The sequence below is a fragment of the Brachyhypopomus gauderio genome, chromosome 4, assembly GCF_052324685.1.
Source record: "Brachyhypopomus gauderio isolate BG-103 chromosome 4, BGAUD_0.2, whole genome shotgun sequence".
In the NCBI taxonomy this organism is placed as follows: domain Eukaryota; kingdom Metazoa; phylum Chordata; class Actinopteri; order Gymnotiformes; family Hypopomidae; genus Brachyhypopomus; species Brachyhypopomus gauderio.
The window spans coordinates 29,307,150-29,330,807 of NC_135214.1; the positions used below are offsets into that span (position 1 = coordinate 29,307,150).

The 23,658-nt window shown below is 45.7% G+C and overlaps 2 protein-coding genes across 11 annotated transcripts; one reads left to right on the top strand and one right to left on the bottom strand.

Annotated features, from left to right (window-relative positions):
• Positions 1-316: 316 nt before the first annotated feature.
• Positions 317-3,616, top strand: rassf11 (Ras association domain family member 11). Of its 2 annotated transcripts, none has more exons than XM_077003644.1 (3): positions 317-1,192; positions 1,667-1,770; positions 2,158-3,616. In XM_077003644.1, the coding sequence occupies exons 2-3, from the start codon at positions 1,668-1,670 to the stop codon at positions 3,540-3,542; spliced, it is 1,488 nt and encodes a 495-aa protein (XP_076859759.1). In that variant the 5' UTR covers positions 317-1,192; position 1,667; the 3' UTR covers positions 3,543-3,616. The 2 variants fall into 2 exon arrangements, with proteins under 2 accessions (XP_076859759.1, XP_076859758.1); XM_077003643.1 differs by having other exon boundaries at positions 318-1,192; positions 1,604-1,770.
• A 63-nt stretch (positions 3,617-3,679) lies between these two features.
• csde1 (cold shock domain containing E1, RNA-binding) lies at positions 3,680-23,594 on the bottom strand. Of its 9 annotated transcripts, none has more exons than XM_077003635.1 (22): positions 23,467-23,594; positions 19,554-20,311; positions 15,629-15,817; positions 14,672-14,861; positions 14,294-14,403; positions 13,703-13,789; positions 12,350-12,447; positions 12,110-12,206; positions 11,837-11,965; positions 11,556-11,681; positions 11,168-11,383; positions 10,860-11,000; positions 9,886-10,056; positions 9,271-9,285; positions 8,492-8,599; positions 6,989-7,164; positions 6,741-6,853; positions 6,509-6,628; positions 6,066-6,244; positions 5,791-5,954; positions 5,539-5,671; positions 3,680-5,360 (listed from the first exon to the last, which is right to left on the bottom strand). In XM_077003635.1, exons 3-22 carry the CDS (start codon positions 15,785-15,787, stop codon positions 5,313-5,315), a joined length of 2,580 nt encoding a protein of 859 aa, XP_076859750.1. In that variant the 5' UTR covers positions 15,788-15,817; positions 19,554-20,311; positions 23,467-23,594; the 3' UTR covers positions 3,680-5,312. The 9 variants fall into 9 exon arrangements, with proteins under 9 accessions (XP_076859750.1, XP_076859747.1, XP_076859745.1 ...); XM_077003632.1 differs by having other exon boundaries at positions 12,110-12,191; positions 14,237-14,403; XM_077003630.1 differs by having other exon boundaries at positions 14,237-14,403.
• Positions 23,595-23,658: the final 64 nt, after the last annotated feature.

Below are 23,658 nucleotides of genomic sequence, written 5' to 3' on the forward strand. Positions count from 1 at the left end.
ATAACATATGCATCATACATAACAGGTTCCTATGTGTAAGAGAAACCTTTTTTTAAAAAAAATATAACTTTTCATTATATTTTTATTTTTTACATTCACAAAATCAGTATGGGAAACAATAACCTCTTAAATGTCTGCTCCTACGCTCGTTTAATGTAACGTTTAATCTATCGCTTTTAAACAAAGTGCGCAGCAAACACGCATCGTGAACATAACCTTTTTGAATAAGTAACCAACTTCAGCCGCCGAATACGGAGCTGCGAATAAGTAACCAAACGAATCTCAAACTGCGAATAAGTAACCAACTTCAGCCTCGTCAGTTCGCCCTAGTCAGAGCTTTGTAGCATCTCTCCACTGGGTACCACTAATTGTACATAAATATAACTCTGTTAAAGTCGAGCAATTAAAAATGCATTCCTGTAATACGTATTAAATGTAAAATGTAGTAAACTCACAGGATGTATGGTGTTTGTTTCTGAATTTGTTTGTGACAGCGTTATTTCAATATTACATTTTATGTTGGGTAATTTTTAGTAATGAAAAGTTATTAGTAAATCACATTAAATTTATGTCTCAGATCAACCTTAAACAGGCCGTACACACTTAATAAACTATGTAAAGTGTGCTAACTATTTAGAATATAGGCCTAGCGTTCAGGCTATTTGTCTAATTACTAATAGACCTTTGCATTTGTAAACCACTTCGGTAACAGCTGGTTAGGGTATCTAGTCACGATGTTCTGGAATAAAAAAACAGTTCCCTGTATAAATTCCCATGAAACCCTCGATAAAAGGTTTGAAGTTAATTATGGTTAAGTATAGCAATTAAGCAAGACTCTCTACATATTCATCCTACAGGTTAAGTAGTTAAAATATGACGCAATTCTGTCTACAACGGAATTCAGAATTATTCACTGGAAAACGGGGGGAAGTACTATGACAAGAATAGACCAATTCTGGGTCAGTCACTCTTATCAGTTTTGATCGTAGTGTTTACTGGCAGGAAGGGTTTGACCCCTCCGCGCGGTGCTGGATGACCACAGGAGTCAACGCTCCTAGCCCGTGCGTGCAGTCGCACACACTCACCGCTGCTGTGTTGCCTCTCAGCTACAGTACTTCTGTGGAGCGCTGGAAGATTCAGTAATCTTATACAGTGAACTGCACAGATCCGATGATCAATATTTAAGATACAGGTATGATCCTACTTTTTTTCTTGTGTCTAATCTTTTTGCAAAGTATGCTTTTATTAGGAAGTAGCACGACTCAACGTATTCAAACTTTGCAACCTGATTTTGCAATATACATTTAATAAATTAACTTAAAGTGTTTGCCGAATCCCTAAAATTGAGTAATCAGTACTGTTCACTTGAAAGTGTTTACATGTAATGCAACTGATATAATATTTGTTCACACTATTGAACTGACAGTATTCCTTCTTGCGTCCACTGATGGGAACAAGTAAAAAGAAGCAACATCTCAAACCTTTCAAACATTCCTGTGCAAAAGCCAAATTAATCGTCTTCAGTATGTGATAGTAAAAGCACATTCAGGAGACTTGATTCCCATGTATTTAGTTTATTTCACATTGCAATGTTATTTTACAGGAAAGTTATTTAAAAGCAATGGAAGAAGACTGAGAATAAGATTTATTTGCATTATTTATTGAGAATGGAGTTAAAGGTATCCGTTGAAGGAGTTCAACGCATCGTTTGTGGTGTCACCGAAAAGACCACCTGTCAAGAAGTAGTGATCGCCCTAGCACAGGCTCTGGGTAAGTGATTACGTTGTGTTCCATCAGTGAGAAACAGTAATCACTGTATTTAATTAATTTGGATTCATTTAATAATTCCTCTTCTTAAAATTAAGCATGGCTCAATCAGTCTTAATCATGATTTTGTTGCCCAAAAAGTCAAAAAGGAGCAGCATACTCCAAGCTTGCTTTTCAGCGAGACCAGTAAAACCAGTATTATATAAAACCAGCCCAGCCCTATCTTCCATAAACGATCTCCCATTTAATAGGGAGCTTTGTTTTACAATGCTCTTGAGGAAACCCTGCACAGAACATTTTAAGATTACTTTGGATGCTTGTGGAATTTGGAAGGAGGTCCGTGCGTGCTCTCCATCCTCCCTCACTTAAGCGCTTCATCTTTCCCTGTAGGTCGCACAGGACGCTACACCCTGAGAGAGAAGTTCAAGGAGTACGAGCGCAACGTGACTCCCGACGAGCGTCTGCTGGAGTCCCTGGAGAAATACGGCCAGCGGGCCAGGGAGGTCCAGCTCACCCTGCGGCACTTGGGGCCCTCGCTGGAGGAGGACGCCAACAAGCCCCTGGTTCCTCTGAGGCGAGCTGAGGCAGGGGGGAGGGCGCGGAGGGGGGGCGCCGGTGGGGGGGTCGGACTGCACCGCCAGAGCCTCCCTCCGCTGTCCCGTCTGCGGCTCCACTCGGAGTGGCTCCCCGAGGAGCTGAGGAGGCCCAAACGGAAGTCGCTCACGCTGATGGAGGAAGCGTGGGGCTGGCTGGAGAACCTGGGCAGGGGTGGGAGGCAGCAATTAGGACGAGATAAGGGGAAAAGCAAGGACCACGATCAAGGAGATGGCCGCTCGGATAGCGCGGCGGCCAGGCCGGGCAAAACTGCCCTGGCCTCGGGGGCATTGCAGGGACGAGACAAAAAAGAGAAAAACAAAACCAGGGAGGATCAGTCCAGAATCAGTTGCCTTGGAAAGCGCGGAAAAGAAACCCATGAATATGAGACGGTGGGAAGAAAAGTTGGAGCAGAACATGAAAGTCAACAGAAGCACGAAGGTGTCGGCACTCGGGAGCGAGCGGAGGAAATACGAGCGCACGACGCATCCTCTGAAGCGGCGAGGGGCGAGGAGGCGGAACTGAGAAGGTTAATCATCCAACAGCAGGTCTGTCTGAGGGAACTCGAGCTCAAAATAGACTCCTCCGATGAGCAGGTCCGTACGCTCGAACTGCAGCAAGCGGAAAGACCGAGTCCGGCGTCTGTCCCGCTGCCGTCTAAGGAGGAGGAGGAGGAAGAGCAGCTTGAGTTCTGGCTCAACGAACTGAAGGCGGAGGAGGTCTATGAGAAAGACCTGCAGAGACAGTTCCTACAGCTGAAGGAGAACGTGGCAGAGTGCAAGAACAAACTGGAGGAGTACAAAGGCAAGCTTCTGCGGATGGACCGTGAAGATGGGAGAAGATCCCAGCAGCAACGGGGGCTTATGCTACATTCCACTGTTCAGACGGTCCAAGCAGACGAGGCAGAAAGCGCCCCAGTATGCAGTAAATCAGCAACGGAGCGGAAAACCGCAGTCGATGGACCAGGGGGAGGGACCAAGGGAGGGGCTGTAATTACCAACGTGGAACCCACGCTCCCTTGTGCGTTGGTGTCTGCAAGTCAGCCAACAGATTCACAGCTAAGGGCCTCTGAGCTAAGGGAGTGGTGGTCCCGCTGGGCCCAGAAGCCCACCCACGGGCCCACACCAAAGCTCGTACATCGCTCGGAGATGACAATACACCTTGCAAGTACAAGGGTTTGAGATCATGAATGCAACATTCACAGCTTGTACTTAAAAGAATGTCAAGACATTTATGCAGCATGAAATAAAAAATCTGTTGTGTTTAATAACAATTTAGGAAATGTGCATAACTGACCACAAATGGCGCTCTAGAGAAATGAATTTCATAAAACGTTTATTTCATTCAAGACCATTAACAAAAGTATAGAGGAGAACCTGTGGTTCAACAGTAGCCCACTGATCTCCAGAGAAGGTTCATAACAGTAATATCTGATTTTCAGTAAGAAGCACAGCAAATAGTCTCTATCCACAAAATAATTGAAATCCTGATCTTTGAGATTTCAGGTGGAACTTTTGTGTTATATTCCGCTTTCATTTTGCACATTACACAACTTTTGTTTAATTCTGAATTTGGAACTTCCCACTAAGTGAAACGCACACATTACATATAGCATAATTTATCCACACTTATTGGGGATGCAGACCAGTTTTCATTCTACTTTGAGGGAAAAAAAAAAAAGCGGCACCCTAAAATTGATCTTATAGTTTAGAGACGGGCTGTGGATAGAGTATACATCTACTGTCGTTCGCTTCCTTTATAGACTTTAGGCACCTTAATCTCACTTTATTATTTTTACTTATTAGCAGACTGTGAGTTTAAATAGAATAAAAAAAGAAAAAAGAAAAGAAAGATGAAAAGTAAGAAAATAGGGTGTGCAAAGGAGGGGGGGGGGGGCCACAGAGTGTTGAAGATGCCTTTTGTAGACGCCTTTAGGAACTCTGCACCGAAAACTAAATGGCAACTGGGAGTTTAGGGAACCAAGCCTGAGAAATACCAACCTAAACAAAACAAAAAACCTCAAAAAGGTATACAGAATAACTCAACCAAATCAAACTTGATTGGAAAAAAAAATCAAAACAAGGGTCAATTTCACAAACAGCACACAGAAGCAGTCTTAGTCTAGAACACAGTGTTGTTTCAGACCCAAGTGGCTTGGAAAATTGCGCTGAACAACCGAACAATAAAAAAATAAAACAAATGCAACAAGGGGTGGGTGGGGGCTGCAGGGAAAACAGGAGGAACAGGTCATGAAATGAACAAAATTAATAGAACGTCAACCCCCTCAAAGAGTGAAAGACTCAGTCTGGAAGAGGCATACTTTGACATGGTGAGTGGGTTTTGCACTGAGAGGACAGAAAGAACCAAAGTTATCCAAATGGATAAATATCTCCCCAAATGACTCACTCACACTTCCACAGAGAAGAGGAGTGGAAATGCAAGGGACAGAAGCAGGTACATTATTCCAGACATCTTCGCTTTTTGCGCTGAGGTTGGAACAGATTAACCAGCGTGCAGTCGCCGTGCCGGACGACAAACAGGCAGGGTGGGACCACAAAGCTTTCCCCACAAACACTGTCTTTAACATGTCCCATTCTCTCATACTTTTTTTGTTTTTTTAAATACTCGATACGTAACTCACACAAAACATACACATACACGCGCACAACCAGGGAATTTCGCATCGATGACAAGCTCGCAAACACCACACTAAGAGATGAAGATGAGAAGGTCAGACGAGATGAGTGGATTCTTTTGGAAGGGATTCTGGGACAGGGAGAAGGCATGTGCATGCTGATTGGTGTATGGGTGGTGAGTGGGTGTGTCTAGGCATGACTATGTGTCTTATTGGTGTTAACAGTGCAAAACCCTTCCCTGTCCGTTAGGCTTGATTGCTTCTGTTCTCTGAGGTGCTGTAGTCATTGCAGAGAGGGAGGAGCAGCAGATAGCAGTCAGTCGATCACGCCAGCTTGGCGAGGCTTCCTCTCCACATTAAAGCCCTTGGAGGGAAGGCAAGCAAATCACCCTCAGCTAAGCAAACACACTGAAACAAAGCCAACCTGTCTGGAGGACAGTTAGTGTCCTGAAGGCACGTTTACTTCTTACATGCTTTCGGTGTTTAAATGTTTGAAAACGTTAGACATAGGTAAAAATCAAATCAGTTTAAAGCACGTTTACCTTTGAGTTATCCGGGCCCCGTGGTTGTCTAATGATAACCAGACGCGGGGCACTTGCGTCATCCAGGGTAATGCTTTTCAGGCGGTTCACCAGCCGGTCAGGCCGCGGGGTCGCCACTGGTTTAGGACACTCGCTGTAATGAATGGAAAAAACCCACACACACTTACTTTACATCCGTTTATTATTTATTAGAAATCGGGTGCGGCGCTGATAAAGCGCCAGCCCCATCGCAGCGCTAGCGGAGATGCTCACCTGACTCTGCGTACGTTGCAGGCGCTGCACTTGCCCGTGCGCTGGTTCAGGATGACCGAGAACTCCACCTCGTCTCCCGCCTGGAGCTCCAGGCCGTCCTGCACCTCCTTCATGTGGAAGAACAGCTTCTTGCTCTCGCCCACCTCGTACGTGATGAAGCCAAACTGGCAAACGAAGGAACGCGGCGGACAGACAGTCAGGCGAGAACGGAGCACGGAGTTGCGCGCGCGCTGCAGAGATGCGGGTTCCATCGGACCGAAGGTGTGTTGCATTACCTGGTCTTTGACGCACTCCACCAGGGCGCGGCGCTGAGGCACCACGTTGCAGGCCATCCTCTGTCCCGTCTGGGCCACGGTGCACAGCTGGAACTTCACCAGCTCTCCCTTCTGTAGGCAGTCACCTTTGTTGGCCATACCCACAATACCGAATGGGTAGTTCTGCCCCTTACTGGAACCTGGCCCACAAAGTACAGGGGCAAATGATAATCAAAAAGTAACACACACACACACACACACACACACACACACACACACACACACACACACTGAATAATCTGACTGTAGTATCTAGCTTGATCGCTTAGCTTTACCTGATACCAGTGAGCGTTAATTATATCCAGATAGTCATAAATAACTACTGTGCACACACTCGTGGGAGAGTACTGTACCAAGCCGTGTAGTGCAGTGTTGTGTAGTGCAGTGAAGCCAGGGATGCGCACCTTCTTCATTCATCTCAATGAGGCCCTGATACTCTGTCTGAGATGGGTCCACGCTACGCAGGGGTCTCACCACCTTCCCCGACAACACAGTAACGCTAACATCCTCTCCCACGCCATTAACTGCGGACACACACACAGCATTTCAGAAACACAACCTGGCTCTTCCCCTTATTACAATACCAGAGAAAACCTTCCCCATTAGGAAATTGGAGCTCCTCTAATCCATCCATACCAGGTGGTAATTTGGTGACCTTCTCGGCACTGACTTTATTCCCTTTCCCCTTAGACAAGGTGTACTCCACGGTGTCTCCCAGGTCTAAGCTGTCCACATCACCACACATCTCACTGCATATGTACACACACACACAGAGTTTAAAAATGGACAACCCACCAAACCTGCCATTAGAAACAGGAATGGAGATGAAGAATCAACCACAAGGGAACTGTTCCCAGAAATCCTGCACTGGCGACAAACTTCACCTGTAATGGAAGAAAATCTCCTGGTCATGATTGGCGGTCTCGATGAAGCCAAAGTTGTCCTTCAGCGTGGCTATAAAGCCCAGGAGCCTCTTGGTGTTGGTGGTGCGGTTGAGGATCTTGACGGAGACGGCGCTCTGCTGACCGGTACGCTTCACCTCGCTGATGGAAAACTCGACCTGCAAAGCATTACGTCAGCAATTTTAAAGTTACATTGACACATACGCTACTGAACGCAATACGCAGTATTGATGAAATGACCAAGCGTGTCAAAAGCAATCGGGTCTCAAAAGTAGGGCTGGGTATTGATTCAAATTCCAAGAATCGATCCGATTCCGATTCTGAAGATTAAGAATCGATTTTTTTCGATTTAATCCGATTTAATCGATTCGATCCAATTCGGGGTTTAGTGTTATTAAAAATGTATTTGAGCTGTTTCCTGACTGTGTACAGAAGCAACATGTTAAAACTAGTATTATATCGATATTAATCAGCAAATAGTTACTGGTAGTTGGTAGTTACTGATGGCTGGAAGACTGGTGAAAAGGGTCATCATAAATCTACCTTCAAGAAAGGTAATCCAGGACAATAAACAGAGGACATCTTTGAGGTGTCTATATCTGCAACAGTGGGCTCCTACTGGGACACTAACCAGTGCATTATTATTATGATTTAAATAATTAAAAATTCACCCAAAAGCTGTTGCTACCAAATGCATTTTTATTTTAAAAGTGCTCACACTTAATAAACTGAAAGTATAAAATGTAAACGTGTATTTTTCTTTAAAGTGAGAATATAAGAACAGAACTCTCACGTTACGGTCCCCAACCCCTCCGTTTTGGGCGTGTTAACGTCGTCTGCGTCTAATCGTCTACGTCGGTGTATCTCCGTGGGTGCGGGTGCGTCTTGTGATAGTCCTCACCTGTGGCTCGTCTCGTAATCACGTGGTGTTGATGTGGTTTGTCTATTTAATTTGCGCTCGCACAGCGTCCTGTGCTCGTCGTTGTTTGAGTCACACATGTTCTATGTAAACGTGTTTTATGTGCGCTGTCTGCGCTTCGGTAAATGTAATAAAAGTAACGATTTGGAAAGTGCAAAGGATTCTGTCTCATCCATCGCCTTGCGTTAAACTTTTTTTTAACTGTAAAAACACTGGGTAAACGGTCAGTGACACGGACTAACTGTAAATAATCACCGACACTGGATAAACTGTCCTTCTGTTTTTAGATTTCCGATTTGACTATCATCGTTACCGGCACTGTCCAACGCCAAGTCGTTTTACAGTTAGTTAGACCGAGCACGCCTGCGTGAATTCAGTGACGAGGCGGGGTAAAAGTTCACTAAAAAAATCGATCTTTGGACGTACGAATCGATAATCAGATCATAATATGCGAATCGATTCTGAATTGGAAAACCGATTTTTTCAACACAGGCCTACTCAAAAGCAGTGCTACGGCCAAGCGGGGAATTAAATGCGAGCAGGGACATGAAGACACACTACGGTACCTTGTCTCCTGGTTGAGGGAGAACTCCCGTCTCCAGGTCTTTGATGTGATACGGCACGGTCAGCTTCACCCCACAGTCTTCATACGCAATCACTCCTTCTTCTGTATCCTGCACACACCCACCCCATGTTTGGTGAAAAGGTGGCCGACCGGCGCTCTGGCTACTGATTAAGCCTACTCAGAGAGAGCAGGTCACTTCCCACGGACATCACTACCACCTCATTCTAAACGCTCAGGCTGGGATTTCATTAACCTGTGCCTGAAAAACAGCCCGTCATCGAGCATGCAGAAGCTTCCAAACCAAAAATGACAAGGACCACACAGGATGCCCAACACGTACAGACCGCACACCATAGGAAAAGCAAATTATGATTCAGACAAGCAGAGTGATCACTCTCGGTTTGCTTAAAGTGTGCACTGGTGGTGATCAGGCTTCAACATGAACGCTACCTGATTCAACACGCGATGGCTACGAGTTATTAGTATGGACATAAAGCACAAATGCAAAAATCAAGGGTTTTGTTTTGAGAGGACCTCTGGAAATAAATTACTTGTCTGGTCAGTAGTAACGTGTGTAGTGTGTGTGTGAATGAAAAGGGAGAAGATGAACACGCAGTTGAGGCAGTGGTATGGAAGCAGTACGTCCCCTGGCTTTACTGTCGGGTAAGTAGGTTCTTAGTGAGGTCGCTATCGCAATCGCTAATCATTTTGGTATCATGCTAGTGCTCGTTCAAAAAAAACAAACCTAACAAAGAAACCAAAATGAAACTCAAAACTGACCTTTTCAACTTTAACCTTGAAAGATGGAAAAAAACAAGTTAGTCATTTTCAGGAAGTCGCTATGGTGGCTACACTTCAAAATAAGGTTCACAGAACGTATGCAATGGGTATTTCAGCACAAAGGTTTAAAGGACTTGCATTATGTGTCTTCACAGGAGACAACAAAAGTAGAGAGAAGATAAGGGGGGAAAAAACTAAGACAAAATAAAAAAAGCAGCGTCCCTGTCCAAATGTTTTATGAAGTGCCTGTATGTTTGTCTGATGAGGAGCGTTCAGAAAACAGACGCCTACCTTTTCTTTTTTCTAATGAAGAGCATGATTAGGAAGGGAAAGAGGAAAATGGAATAAAGATTAGAGTGAAGGAAGGAAAAAAAAAAATTCACCAAAGAATATGGCACAAAGTCCTCGCACCTGACTAAAGGGATTAACTGCATCCAACTTACAAAACGCACCAAAGCCACCATGAGCCTTCGTGTTGCATAAGAAACTTACACAGCAATTCCGAGTACCATGGGACAGGACAGTACAATGGGTAGGTCCTGAGCACGCCATTAGTCTCGGAACTGCGGAGCGAACCTGGTAGGGTGAGGTGGGTTCGTTTAAGGATTCACCTACCTTCTCTTTGGCCTTGCTGGGGCTGACGTTGGCCTTGACGGAGGACACACCCACAGCCTCCTTGTCCACCACACCCACAAAGCGTTGCTCGGACTGGGTGTGGAAGGACACCGTGCCCTTGGGTAGCTTTTTGATGCGCACGGCGTGGTTCCTCTGGGCCGACAGCATGTCCTGGCGGGGCAAAGGTGCGGGGTTAGACTGGCGTGTGTGGACTACAGGATCTAAAAGCTTCAGTCAGCAACGACAGCTAAATCGACCCAGAGCGAAGAGAATAGTCATGGTTTGTCACGAGGAGATTACAGTAAAAACCTATACAACCCTGTATTAACTTATTATGTGAGGTCTCTGCTACAACATTACAGAAAATCAGAGATTAAACATTTATGCTTATGGAAATGAGAATGAGAATTTCTTTTGAGGCAGTTTTTTGGCAACCAGACAAAAATCGTGTTAGAATACTTCACTGGTTTCTCCTTTCAGTTCATCCTTATCTTCTCTGAACAGATCAGCTTAGGCCTACTAAAGGAGTCATAAACGAGAACATCTGTGTCTGTCCTTCTGAGAGACGCCCATACCTCCATGTTGAGTGGCGCTGTATCTTCCCTGACCTCAACCTGTCAAAATAACACTGCTGCTACATGAGCCACTCTACTGAGTGCAGAAAGACAAAAACCAGTTCATCTGTGTTCTGAAATCTCGACAGGACCGCCATGCTGAGTTAACACTTGCCTTCTGAAGATGCACTACATAAAATGGAGATGCTACTCATCTCAACAGAAATGCACGCCCTTGCCTACCCTGATTGTTTAAGTACTCAGAATGGAGCCAGACAGAGAAAAAAAAAAACCCTGAACTGTTAACAAGCAACAATGAGGTACAGGACTGTGACTGGAGGCCAAACTTGTAAGGGGATGATGACGGGTAAGGAAAAGGCTAATCTGATCGCACGGTGCCACCTCGGTCCTGTGACTCACAGGGACGACAGTGAACTCCACTTCATCAGAGATGTGCAGTGGGCTTTCCTCCAGGACCTCACTGAAGTGGAAGAACATTCTTGCATCTCTGTCTACGCACTTGATAAAACCAAAGCCATCACGCATCGCGGCTATCACACCCTTGAGAGAACGATAGGATCAGAAAGAGAGGGATATACAAGAGAGAGAGAGAGAGAGAAGGGAGAAATGAGCCGAACCCTTTTTGTGTTTGTGGCTTAATGGCAAAAACTCTACAACAGACTACAACAGGACCAGCGAGCATAAAACAGCTCGTCGTTGATTCGCACCATTTCGCGGGCCTCCTTGGTGAAACGGAACGTGTCGGGCAGAACATCGATGTTGGTGGCTCGCTCGAGCTTGTCTCTGCGGTCGGTGGAAATGTTGAACCTGACGTGGTCGCCCTCCAAGAGAGTCACTTTAGATTTGGTGTCTTTCTCCCCAAACAGAAGCTCCTTCTCGGTAAAGTTAATCCTGGCACAAATTCGCCCGGGCAGGGGATCATTCTGAGCGGAAGGAAAGGGACCTTCAAATCCAGATCAAGCGTCCCAAACAGGACTCAAGAGGGTGAGCTGTACTATTACTGGCACGAGCCACCACTGCTCCCACGTGATCCACTCTGATCACCATCAGCAGGGAGCAGACAGGGGAGATGAAACCGAGGGAAGGCAAGCATACCTGATTCTTGGTGGGAACCTTGGGGATAACCTTGGTGACCGTGCCCTCAAACTGCTCGATACTGATGTCCTCAAATATGACCGTGCCCTGTGGGAGCAGACGCACATCCGTAGCCACCTCCTTCCCCTGGACGAAAAAGGGCAAACAACTGTTCTAGGCGTCTAATGGGAAGGTAGGGTTTCAAATTGCACTCCATCTAGTAGCATCCATGACGGTCATAGAAAGAAATTCACTGAATGATGGAAAAACAAACAAAAAATATGCAAAAAACAAAAACATACGTTTCTTTCTTTGATGGTGAACTCCACATCATCTCCAGCCTGTAGGGTCTCCAGGTCGCCCTTGAATTCGCTGTAGTGGAAGAAGATCTCCTTCACCACGTCTGCCCTCTCAATGAAACCAAACGCTTCCTGAGGTTGGTGGGGACGGGGGAGGACAACAGATGCAGTTTTAAAATGCGACACCGAAGAACAAATAAGTGGACTGTGAAATCACCCCTTACTGACACCTTCATCGAATAACCCCCCACAAAAACCCAAGTTCTACAGACTCACCTTCGTGGCACAGACAACGCCCTGACACCTCATCTGCTTCTTCTTCACCAACACTATGTTACGGGCACTGACGGCTCCGGTGCTGAAAGACAACAGACTGTCCATGTCAGGATGACCACGTCAGCCTCCCAGGGAGCAGGAACAACAGGCTGATCCGGTCAGCACCCATTCGGGCTGGTCCATGTTGGCAGACTGAAGCACGGTGCCCCGTCTAATAATAGCCGAAGGAGCGCAACTCACTGCTTGTTGGTCTCCATGTAGAAACTGACTTTGTCTCCGGTGTCCAGGTGAATGTTGCCTTCCACATCATCAGGGGTGTAGGTCAGATAAAAAACCTCCTGTGAAACGATTCATGCGGAAACATTAGGCCACGTCCACCACTCCAGAATTCAGGGATGACACTCCATCAGTGATGGATGCAAGTCGCATTAAATGGTTTGCTTGGAGTGACTTATGATGTCCTAACAAACTCCACAAAACCTTAGACAGTGGGTGAAGATCGTAGTTGTAAATTAAGTGTGACGGCTGGAACACAAACATTTTATCAGTATGTGAGGTTAGTTTGTTGCAGGGGTGTTGGACGTGGAGACTTCATTAGCTCCTTAGCATTTTACCTTAAAAGAAGTTACCTCTATGCGCATTAGTGTCAGTAGTAGAGCGATTAGGCCTGTGCATGAAGGGCAGTGTAGTGCAGAGTGGACGCAGGAAAACTACAGTTCCCAGAAGGGTACCATCTTAACTACGCTGAGGCCAGATATGGTGGTGTACTCGCAGTAATCGAGGATGCAGTTGGCGAAGCATTCGAAAGGAAGCTAAAACGCGCACATTAGAGGCTGATGTGAGTGAGTGTCCGCATGTATATAATAGGTCACCAGAGATAGGGGCTAGGGGATTGGTAGGCAAGTCTGGCACATATTTGCTTGTGAAGGCCATAGGATGAGGGTTGATGTGAAGGAATTCTCAGAAGTGGCTAAAATGGCTAATCACCAGGGAAACATGAATGGATCTACTATTTAGGCAGTGTTCAGTGGTTCAGTTGGTAAAATCCATATGAAGCTACTACTGGAATTGGGTAGGGCTTTAGTCATGAGGGTGGCCAGTACGATTTTATAGTTTAGGGCAGTGGTTCCCAAACTTTTTCTGCCGTGCCCCCCTTTAGTAGATGAGAATATTTTTGCGCCCCCCCTACCCCAGGTCCATGTGGCTTTATGCCTAGATGTTCGGTTCAAGTGATGGGTGAGGATGGTTGAAATATGAACGTGGAAGGTGCTGGTCTGGGATGGTCTGAGGGTGTTGTGAGCTCAATTAGGGCCCAGATAAAATGAGGTGCCCACCTGATGACCCCTATGAAAGCTTGCAATATAGTGGCTTCTTAGAGGGAGCTAGACCCCATGTTGAAACCCTAATGTCCTACGTGTAGGACATTTGACATCCCATCCTGAGCTTAGTTACATATATAAACTATGCTTACAGAGAAATGTATTGATACTATCTCGTGTATAAACAGCACTGGTAAAACCTCCAGTAGCAACTGCAGAACAGAAAGCACACATGGCAACATCGGAGATGGAGACAGGAAGGACCGTGCCGTACCCCGTTTCTCTCGTAGCACACGCTGCCAGTGGGGGCGTGGCCAGGCGCAGACTTTCCATCCAGTTGGCCAGGGATGGCCGACACTACCTGAAGAGTGGCCACGCCCACAGACATGGAGTTAGAGACAGCTTTGGCCAAAATGACAACAAGTAGCTAGCTATTCATTTAAGCGCTTAAAATGAGACATACGGATACATTTAATTTAATTTTATCAACTACCCTATAAGCCATTAACACCAATTAACACCAACAAACCAACACGACAACACATGGCACAGACGTTCAAGCCCATTCTAAACCCACAAAAAAAGTACAAATCGTTAATTTAAATAATTCTGTTTAATATTTGTTAACTTTTAAACAAGGAGGGCATGGTAAAACATCCCCAGACAAGTGAGCTTAAAATGAGCCTGAAAACCCCCTACCTTCACAGAAAAACAGACAGACAGACAAACAAACAAACAAACGAACGAAGACAAGGACATTGATGAGACAAGGACAAACACACAACCAAGAGAAAATGTGTTCCTTAACTGGATGAATATAACCATGCAGCACAGTAAATGGAGAGGCGTGCAAGTCAGGCCCCACCTGCCCAGAGATTCGCTCTTCGGGCAGCACCTCGGCCTTGATCTTTACCAGCTTCACAGCAATTGGCTTGCCTGTGCGCCTGTCAGAGGACACCTCAAATTCCACATCATCTGGGGGGGGAGGGACAAATGTCAGTGAGAAGTGCCACTTTAGCCAATAACATGGTTAAAACCCAATGACAGGCCTTAGGCTACGCTGACATCCAGATAGGGGCAACTAGGCCTTCTTAACGGTTCACGAGGGCCGAGGAGCACCCAGTCCTTCACCTCATCAGACTCAACCCCAGAGAGGAGCCCCACTTCTCCTCGACATGCCTGCCGAGACACCACAGCTCGTTGTTCTCCTCCCCGTTAACGTCCCAGCTGCCCCACCCCTCACCTCCGATCTTGAGCTCCTGCAGGTTGCCGTTGTACTGCGAGCAGTGGAAGAAGAGGCGGTCCTGCCTCTCCGAGCACTGGATGAAGCCGTAGGAGGCGAGCAGCTTCTCCACCACGCCCGTCTCCCGCAGGCCCGCGCCCGTGCCGTTAGCAAAGCCGTTGCTGTGGAGCAGGCTCGGGTCGAAACTCATCTGCGCAGGAAAAACAAGACAGGCGGGGAGTTCAAACATGGCCGACAAGCACAACATCATTTCGTGGAATCTTGTAAACATTCAAGTGAAAAATGATACAGGAATGAGACGGTATTTTCGGACAGCGTATAATGCGTGTTTGGCATGTGAATTAGGTTCGTGTACAACTGCCCAAGGGTTTTAACGGGAAATTTTGCCATCACAAACACAGTAAACATGTTCAAAGTGTGGGAACATAACTGACATTGAACCACAGGTTTCTAGTGCAATCTGCCTGCGCTGGGGTTCGAAAAAAGAGTCCAATTCACAGACCTGGTTAGATGGTAACACATGGGTTAAGCCTCAGCCAAAATTCTCACTCACTTAAAATACACCACCACAAACAACATATTAGCAACTTCTAGCCGTTTCACTGAAAACCACTGGTTGAAATCCATCATGCATTACAGGGGTTCAAGGACCAACAAACCAATCCACAATCTTGCACATGCAGAACCCAGAGGAGCATAACAGTCAACCCAACAGGAGACCTGAACTCATGTACAAGTACTGTGAATTACCTAGGACAGACAATAAAACCAATGCAACAACTAAAGACATATTTAGCCTAAGTATCTTCTGCCACAGATCTCTAAAAAGGGCCTGCCACTGCAGATTAGTGCCAAATCAACATTTCAATCTCAACCAGTTTCAAAGCATGCAGTTAGCTACAACCGACTTCCACACCCATTAGTGTGGTAGGATACCACTCCAACATGCCGACTTACAGATCTCTGGTACAAAGGAGTGCGTTTATGCTTCTTCCCCGATGCCGCACGAGAGGTGTGGCAAGAGACGGAGGCAGAGCGGGGGATTGGCTGACTGAAAGAAGAGGGGGCGGGGACAGCAGTAGGGGTAGCAGGGGTATTGGTGTATGCCCTCTCCATCTTCAACTGAGGGCTTAGGGCTAAAGGCCACTGAGAGAAAAGTGTAGAGGGGTTCAATATAAACTATTATCCTACTATAAAAAAGCATGACTACAGACAAATGAATCTTTTTACATGGCAAGAACATTATGAACAGATATCAAATCCATCAAGAACCCTCTGAAAATCTCAATAAGCAATAATAGACGATTTAAATAGTCTGACAACATGAATCGAACACCTTTAAAATGGTCTTGGCACTGATGCATCTAGAACCTGTTAAACCCATGCCAAACACAGGGAAGATGTGAAGCCTCAGTGATGATCAGGCAATCATCGTGGCTAAGATGTTTTGACTTCCCTTTGATATGGTCAAAACTGGGCTACACTTAAAACATGTTCCTGAAACGCACTTTTCCAACGATGCGTGCACATCAACATCAATTTATGACAGCTGCTTTGATTTAAGCACACAGACAATCCACATGCAAGGCTATTGACGACGCACCGCTTCAGGAAAATGAAGAGTTGGATAGAATAATAGAAGGGTCATCATGACAAAGCAGAGTAATGACGCCTCAAATCGATTCGGCCAAGTTTCTTATTCTATCCGCAGTTTCAGCACATGCCGAGGGAGGTATAATAGCGACAGCTAGAAGCAATGTCCGTGAGGGTGCTGCTACATAACGCGATGATGGTGAATGGTGGGTCACGTGAGAAGGGCACAGGGGGACCAGCCTCGACCACTAGGCCATTCTGCGGTGATGGCGAATCGTGGGTCACGTGAGAAGGGCACAGGGGGACCAGCCTCGACCACTAGGCCATTCTGCGATGATGGTGAATGGTGGGTCACGTGAGAAGGCCACAGGGGGACCTGCCTCGACCACTAGGCCATTCTGTGGTGATGGCGAATGGTGGGTCACGTGAGAAGGGCACAGGGGGACCAGCCTCGACCACTAGGCCATTCTGCGATGATGGTGAATGGTGGGTCACGTGAGAAGGCCACAGGGGGACCTGCCTCGACCACTAGGCCATTCTGTGGTGATGGCGAATGGTGGGTCACGTGAGAAGGCCACAGGGGGACCTGCCTCGACCACTAGGCCATTCTGCGGCAAACTCCGAAAATGCAATATGGCCCCGCAGAGAATCTGATTTAAACCAAGTGCCCCAGTCAACAAAATGAAGTTAAATGACCACTGGGAGCCAAAGCGAAATGGCGGTGCGCTATTGTGCTGGAACATAATCCGCCGTTATAAGGATCTCCACTTGAGGTGAAGTGCGTTTTCCTAACGTTGGAACATTTGTGAAGCGTACGGGGAAGCGTAGCAGAGAACCTGGCCATTTTCCACTTAAATATTTTAACGTCAAGCACAGCACACACCAATCGTTCCAGATTTCTAATGTCGGTGAAATGTCATGCTCTCCGTTATCTATCTGTTCTCTTCTGCCTGTACACAAAGTAAGTAGAGAAAAGCTGGTTCTCCCAGTGGTACAGGGAAAGCATAGAGTCTAACGACTAGCAGCTGAGTCATTGCATACAAGACATTGTAATTCAAAGTGAAAGGGGACCAGAAAAAAAAGCAGTAATAAACAACTCAGCACTCTGTCCATTACGAAAAACCACCAGAAATTAACTGAACCACTCATTGTTCATCACTGACTGCTATCAAACATCCTAGCATCCAACCTGTTAGTAGGCGATGGTGTTGATCATAATGAAGAGAAGAAAAACAAAACCCCAAACCAAAAAACCAACCAAGGTCACAACCCCCCCCCCCCCCCCCCCCAGACAACATCCCTGGCCTTGCCTGCCACCTCTCTGACCATCTGAGCCGAAGCTAGTCTCTGAGCCCGGTGACTGGATAGCGTGGATGGAAAGGTTAAACTGGACAGAGCACAAAGAAACGGATGTGTGGTGAACAATGGTAGGACGGGGAGAGGAGGAGAAAGACAGAAGGAGAGGAGGCGCCCGGGGGAAGGGGGGGTGTCAGACGGGCGGCACTTACGGATCGGCCGTACGGAGAGAGGCTGAGCCCAACCGGGGAGGTGCTGCTCAGGTCAGCGCTAACAAACGCAGCAGGAGGCGACGCAGGCAAGGTAAACTCTACAAAGCCTTTCCAGGGACTGCCCATTATTTGCCCATACAACCCTAACCGATGTTACCTCAGCGGGTTTAGCCTGGATTAAGACTACCAAGGGTACTACTTTCGGTGTTTCTTAATCCCTGATTTTTCCCCCCCGTCTTTGCAGATTTGCCTCTCTACATATAAACTTGTCTTCCTTTTTCTCCCCCCCCCCCCCCCAAGCTGACACACCTCTGGATTTCTGCAAAGGTGAAGAGGGCGAGAGGACAGGAGTTGGGAGAAACTTGAAACAAAAAAGAAAAACCAAACAGGGAGGTGGGAGAAAGAAAAAGGTAACAAGAACAGCCAGTGAGCAAAGCCGCACAGTCAGGAGTCAAAAATGAAGCGCTGGGCATTAAGGTTGGTGTTGGGGCAGGACCGTTACAAGCAAGCCAAGTGTACCCAGTCTGACTGAGACCAGACCGAACGCATTTTATCCAAACAGGAAAATATTATGTTCACCATCTTGTATTGCTCTGCTTTCTGGTCTATTTTATTTATTTATTTTTTAGATGCTAGGGTTTTAATGCAAAAATAAACAAATCTACACCATCTAGCAAATCCATTTTTGCCACTAGCTGCTGTGTACATTGGATATAAAAAGATTCGGCTGCGCCATTAGCTCATGTATGACTTAAAGCTGCCTGTGATATCACTTCCAAGAACAAACCATGTGATCATTTACATATAGGGCTGTAAATTAAACCAGCTCATTGATTTTCTATCACAGAAAAGATTCACTGCATAAAATTATTCATTTCAGTTGCATCAAAAAGAGAAAACCAACAGCAAACCAGTTAAATATTGGAGGCCAAAAGGACATGTGCCTGGGACACGAATGTTTGTTTTGTAAAAGGAAATTACAATAAAGTACATAGTAAACTGTTCCACTAATTTATCCCAACATATTAGTGACCTGGACTCGTGTTCTTAAAAGGATTTTGGAATTCCTGTAAGAACAGTAAATAATGCAGCAAAATTATTGATCATATAGTTTCACAAAATCAATCCTAATATCTCAGCTGCATGCCAAGTTTGATATACTGACCCCTTGTATCAACTCTACACTGAAAATAATTATGCAGTTAATTATACATTTATGTAATTATGTGGTTTAGTTACCATTAGTATTATTGTAGGAGTGCACAATAAGAGTCATAGTACAAGTGCAGATAGTCATGACAATATTTCATGATATACTTTCCAAAGCATATAGCAAGTACTGTCTGTGCAACTAGAATTCAGTTGAAGTTTATTAAAATATATAATTATTATTAATAATGAATTAAATATTATTTAAAATGTTTCATAGCAAGCTGACTAGATGCTGGAACCTTATGCTATTATCTTTATAACTTTTTAGATTTTCCTTGTCCTATAATCAGTAAAAATATATAATAATGATAATCTCACAAAAAAGAGACATGTAAGACACACAGGGCTCCACTGATGGCTGGGATGCAACAGAACATAACTGCACTACAGATGTTGTGGTGTCTGATCCTATGGCAAACATTGTGAAGTCAGAACATTTTCACTGGCACAAACATAACCCAACTAATCTCGACACCTGACTAAACAAATGAAAGTATTATATAGATAAGTCTTAATATTTAGTAAATAAAGAATGATTTAATAATAATAATAAACCATGGAACACCTACCTTGCGTAGATGTCCTGGAAGGTCGTGCGGACTTGTGCCCTCAAACCCTGAACCAAATGTTTTATACTCTTTGTTCTTAAAAACACGCACACACTCGTTTGCTTCAGATTTCTGGCACAACTTCTACTAAAAAATAAAAAACAAAGTTAAAGAAAGAGGAAAATAGAAAAGAAAAATAAAAAAAAGACTCTAAAGGAGGGGGGTAGGAATGACAGAAACCAAAGGAGGACAAAAAAGCCAAAGGCAGATATGGGGACACTGCTTTTGACAAGATGAACAGCGCAAGAGTGGAGGGGGGATGTGGGGGAACGTACAGAGGGGGCAACTGAGAGAGAGAAGGTTAAACTAGCAGACAGCAGCCCTCGCCGCACCCTGGCGCAGTCAGAGGTGCGGGGAGGAGGAGTAGGGCTTGGAGCAGCGTTGGGACGTGTGCTTTGTCAAAGCTGTTGAGTAGGCACAAACTTCTTGTCTCAGATCGGATGTCTTCGCTGTGAACGTCGATGGTCGCCCGCTTCGGTCCAAGTCGTTTCCCGTTCCGGTTTCCACGCTCAAAGGTCTTTGGTTGCTTCGTTTTGGTCGTTACGGTTCGCTCGTTCGTTTCATAGCAGTGAAGGTCCGTTGCGTCTTCGGGATCGTTGCACCATTGGGTCGTTTCTCGGGGACTGTTCTTCGGTTTTCCTTGGTTTGTTTCTTCTAAGTGATCTGAACTTGAAGTAGGAGTTTCAGATGGTACAAAAATCAATTCTTTTCACTTCATACTGTTAAAAGAAAAAAAGAAAATGAAGATATTAAACAAAGCTTTTCCTTAGGTGTAGATGAATAACCAGTTCTACACATTAAGCAAAGCCTCAAACCTGAAAATTCATTTTAATTCTCCCTCATCACGCCCCCTGCCTTTAATCTAGACCCATATTATCTAGTACGGTCCAATTAACCCCAACAACAGTTCATCTAAGACATCACAGACAGCCAACCGGCTTTTTTCACATATCAATCTGATAATGAGAAAGGCACGGAAAGAAAAACTGGAGCTTGCACTCATTGAACACCAAGGAGATCTTATCATGAGGAAGCACTCTTCACTCAAAGCAGGTGTTGGCAGACTTTAGAGAACTTTACACACCCGAGTCAACAATGTGTGCAGGCACGAAAACAACGGGAGTAAAGCCTTGGTTCTGTGTTTACTACTGTTTTATGTCATACAGAAATGAAGATGCAGACTGAAGTAATAGTTGAAGAAAAAGCCTGGCCCTGCTCTTTTCTGTAGGTAAAGGTTTGAGGCACCATAGAATCACATAAGAAGATTCCACATTTTTGATATTTTTCTGGGGAGGTTGGGTTTACATTCCAGCCTTTGAGGTCACCACCATTATATCCAAAACATGTATTACAACATAAAGCAAATTTAATTTTGACACCATTATAACCCAGTTGAAGATCTTCCTATTATTAAAAAGGATATGCCTTTTGCACCAAAGCCTGTGTGACTCTGTACCTGGAGGTACACAGAGGCCTACATACACTTCAAGCCATAATTTTCTCAGATCTAGGATTTACTGTTTAAAATATTCTCTTTATTACTTAATTTCTAAACTGAGTTGACCAGAAACTTCACCCCCTGTGATGAGGGACAACATTATGTCTTCTCATAACTTCTCAGCTTACGACGTTGTTTACTATAGAGAACTATTGTTAGTGTCCGGGGTGAACATGCAATGCACATCACAAATAGACCACAGGCTGCACGTGTGTGAAAAACTTGGTATAGTGAGAAAATGTGAACTTAAAGTAAGGCTGACAAACAGAGCTTGTGTACTCTTACCAATTTCAGAAAGTCTTTGGTATAGTTAAACCTAACCCTAAAACTAAAAACACTAATCTCCCCTTTTTAATGTTAGCATTTGATAACTATTGACAATGTTCCAAAATATTGCCTTACATTAAGACAGGCCTTCATACTACCTCATTTGAGCTGTCTCCTTTGTGTGACTGAATCTCACAGGCCTAAAAATACCATTTTCCTCAGATGCCTGTGTCACAAGGGCAGCTGCTAAAATGCTCCCTGTCCTGTGATCAACAAGTCTCTGTGCATACCTTCAGTTACATGTGTATTTATGGAACACCAACCCAGAGCATACTTAATTAAAACGGACAACTGACGTTACTCTCCGCCGTCTCCACAGAAGTAGTTTCAGCTAATGTTTTGGGGGCAAGTCTTATTAAACGTTAGAGCCGTATTGCACAAGGCCATCTTTAAAAAGCTGGGAGGTGAAAATAAATAGTTGCGGTGTGTTGAAACGGCACCGCACTGCTCTCTCATCGTTTAAAACAAACCTGGCAAATGGGTCAAGTTCTATCCCGGGTAGTGATGGGCCCTTCTAAGAAGTGAGCGCTTCAGAGGTTGTGAGCTTTAGCGTATACTCACTCCACAAGCACACCAAATTCAATAATTCTTTTAAAAAGACGTCCTTGACTGAATCAACTTGAATCAGGCAAAGTACTACCGAGAAACCCAATAACCATGCAATCCACAGTTCCCGGGAAAGAACTTTACAGCGTGTTACGTGAACACCTTGCAAATGTACAGCGCGTGCTTTTTGGCTGTGCATGACGCAGCCCAGACCAGTGCCAGCCCGCCCAGTCCTCCCACAGACGCCCCCAGTCCTGCCCAGTCCTCCCACAGACGCCCCCAGTCCACCCACAGACGCCCCCAGTCCTGCCCAGTCCTCCCACAGACGCCCCCAGTCCTCCCACAGACGGTAGTCCAGCACAGCTCGGACGTGCTTGAGACAACACTCGTGTTTCTAGACAACACTTGGTCCTTCTGACATATGAACGAGTAAAATGACGTCCGCTCTATTAATAACATTTATATAAATGTCACGCAAAAGCTCTACTGAATTTGGACGCGTGTTTTTTTGTTGACTATTTGGTAATCCGATGGAAAGATAAGATCAAGAACGTATAACAGCACACCAGCTGAATACTAAAACTAAAATCTGGCACATGGGGGTGAAAGTAAGACGTTAGAATAACGTTATGCAGTACACAAGTGACTAACCCCCCACCAAGACCTCCAATTGCCTCAAGATTAACCAGCTAACGAAAAAAAAAGTTAAAACAGAAACCTGCTTCGAGCATAACTTTACTGCTCGTGGGTCGTTTTGAACACAGCCTCCCTTGGTATCACGTTTGTGAAACTACAACATTTATCGCCCGGTCACATGAACGCAGAGGCGGTTAACGGTGGTGTTGAGGACTCGCTCCCTCACACGGGTCCACAACACAGCGGTCCGCTCGGCCCAGTCGGCGCAAAAACAACGTGGCACGTGTGTAAAGGCGCACTGTCGCCTCACCGGGTCTTACACGTCCGCCGACGGCCGGCGGACACGACCCGAGTAAAATACACCGAAAGGTGCGTGGCGGGGCGGGCTGGCGAGTCACCTCGGCCGTCTGGCTGTTATTAACGGTCGAAACGGGACGCCGTGCTCGGCCCCGAGCGCTAGCTAGCGCGCTAACAACCCGCGGTGATGCGGCGAATACTTCACCCCAATAAACACAAAAAACCACCACGTCCATCTTAAATTAGATCACTTAAAGGTCAGCCGTGTCGAGTCGAGGGTCTTAACGGCGAACGAGGACCGTGTGTGTGTGTGGTTCTCCACACAGCTAGCCGACACGCTAGCGCCACGAGCTAACGGGCTAGCCCGCTAACGCGTCCCCCGCTAGCTACGCCGAATCAGATGATGAAGAGCGCTCGCCCCCACCCAGGCCTTCACTCTTTAGTCCAAATAATGTGCTAAAAACGTCCCCCGCGTTGCACTAAACACGCACATGTTAAGCGAGTCGGCGCGTGTGTTCGGTGTACGGTCTTAAATGCTCACATCGCACGCACACACGGTTAAAACCTTACCCCAACAGCTTTCAGCACTGTCACCAGCGCCGCCATAAGCAGCACGGCACATTACGTAGTGAGAAGAAGGTGGACCTATCGCGATACTTCACGCGTGCACACGAGGTTTCTTGAGATTCCTTTGTATTGTTGGGAGTAGGAACCGGAGTGCCCCTTTGGTAAGACCTTTTCTTAATGCATGGTTTTTTTTGT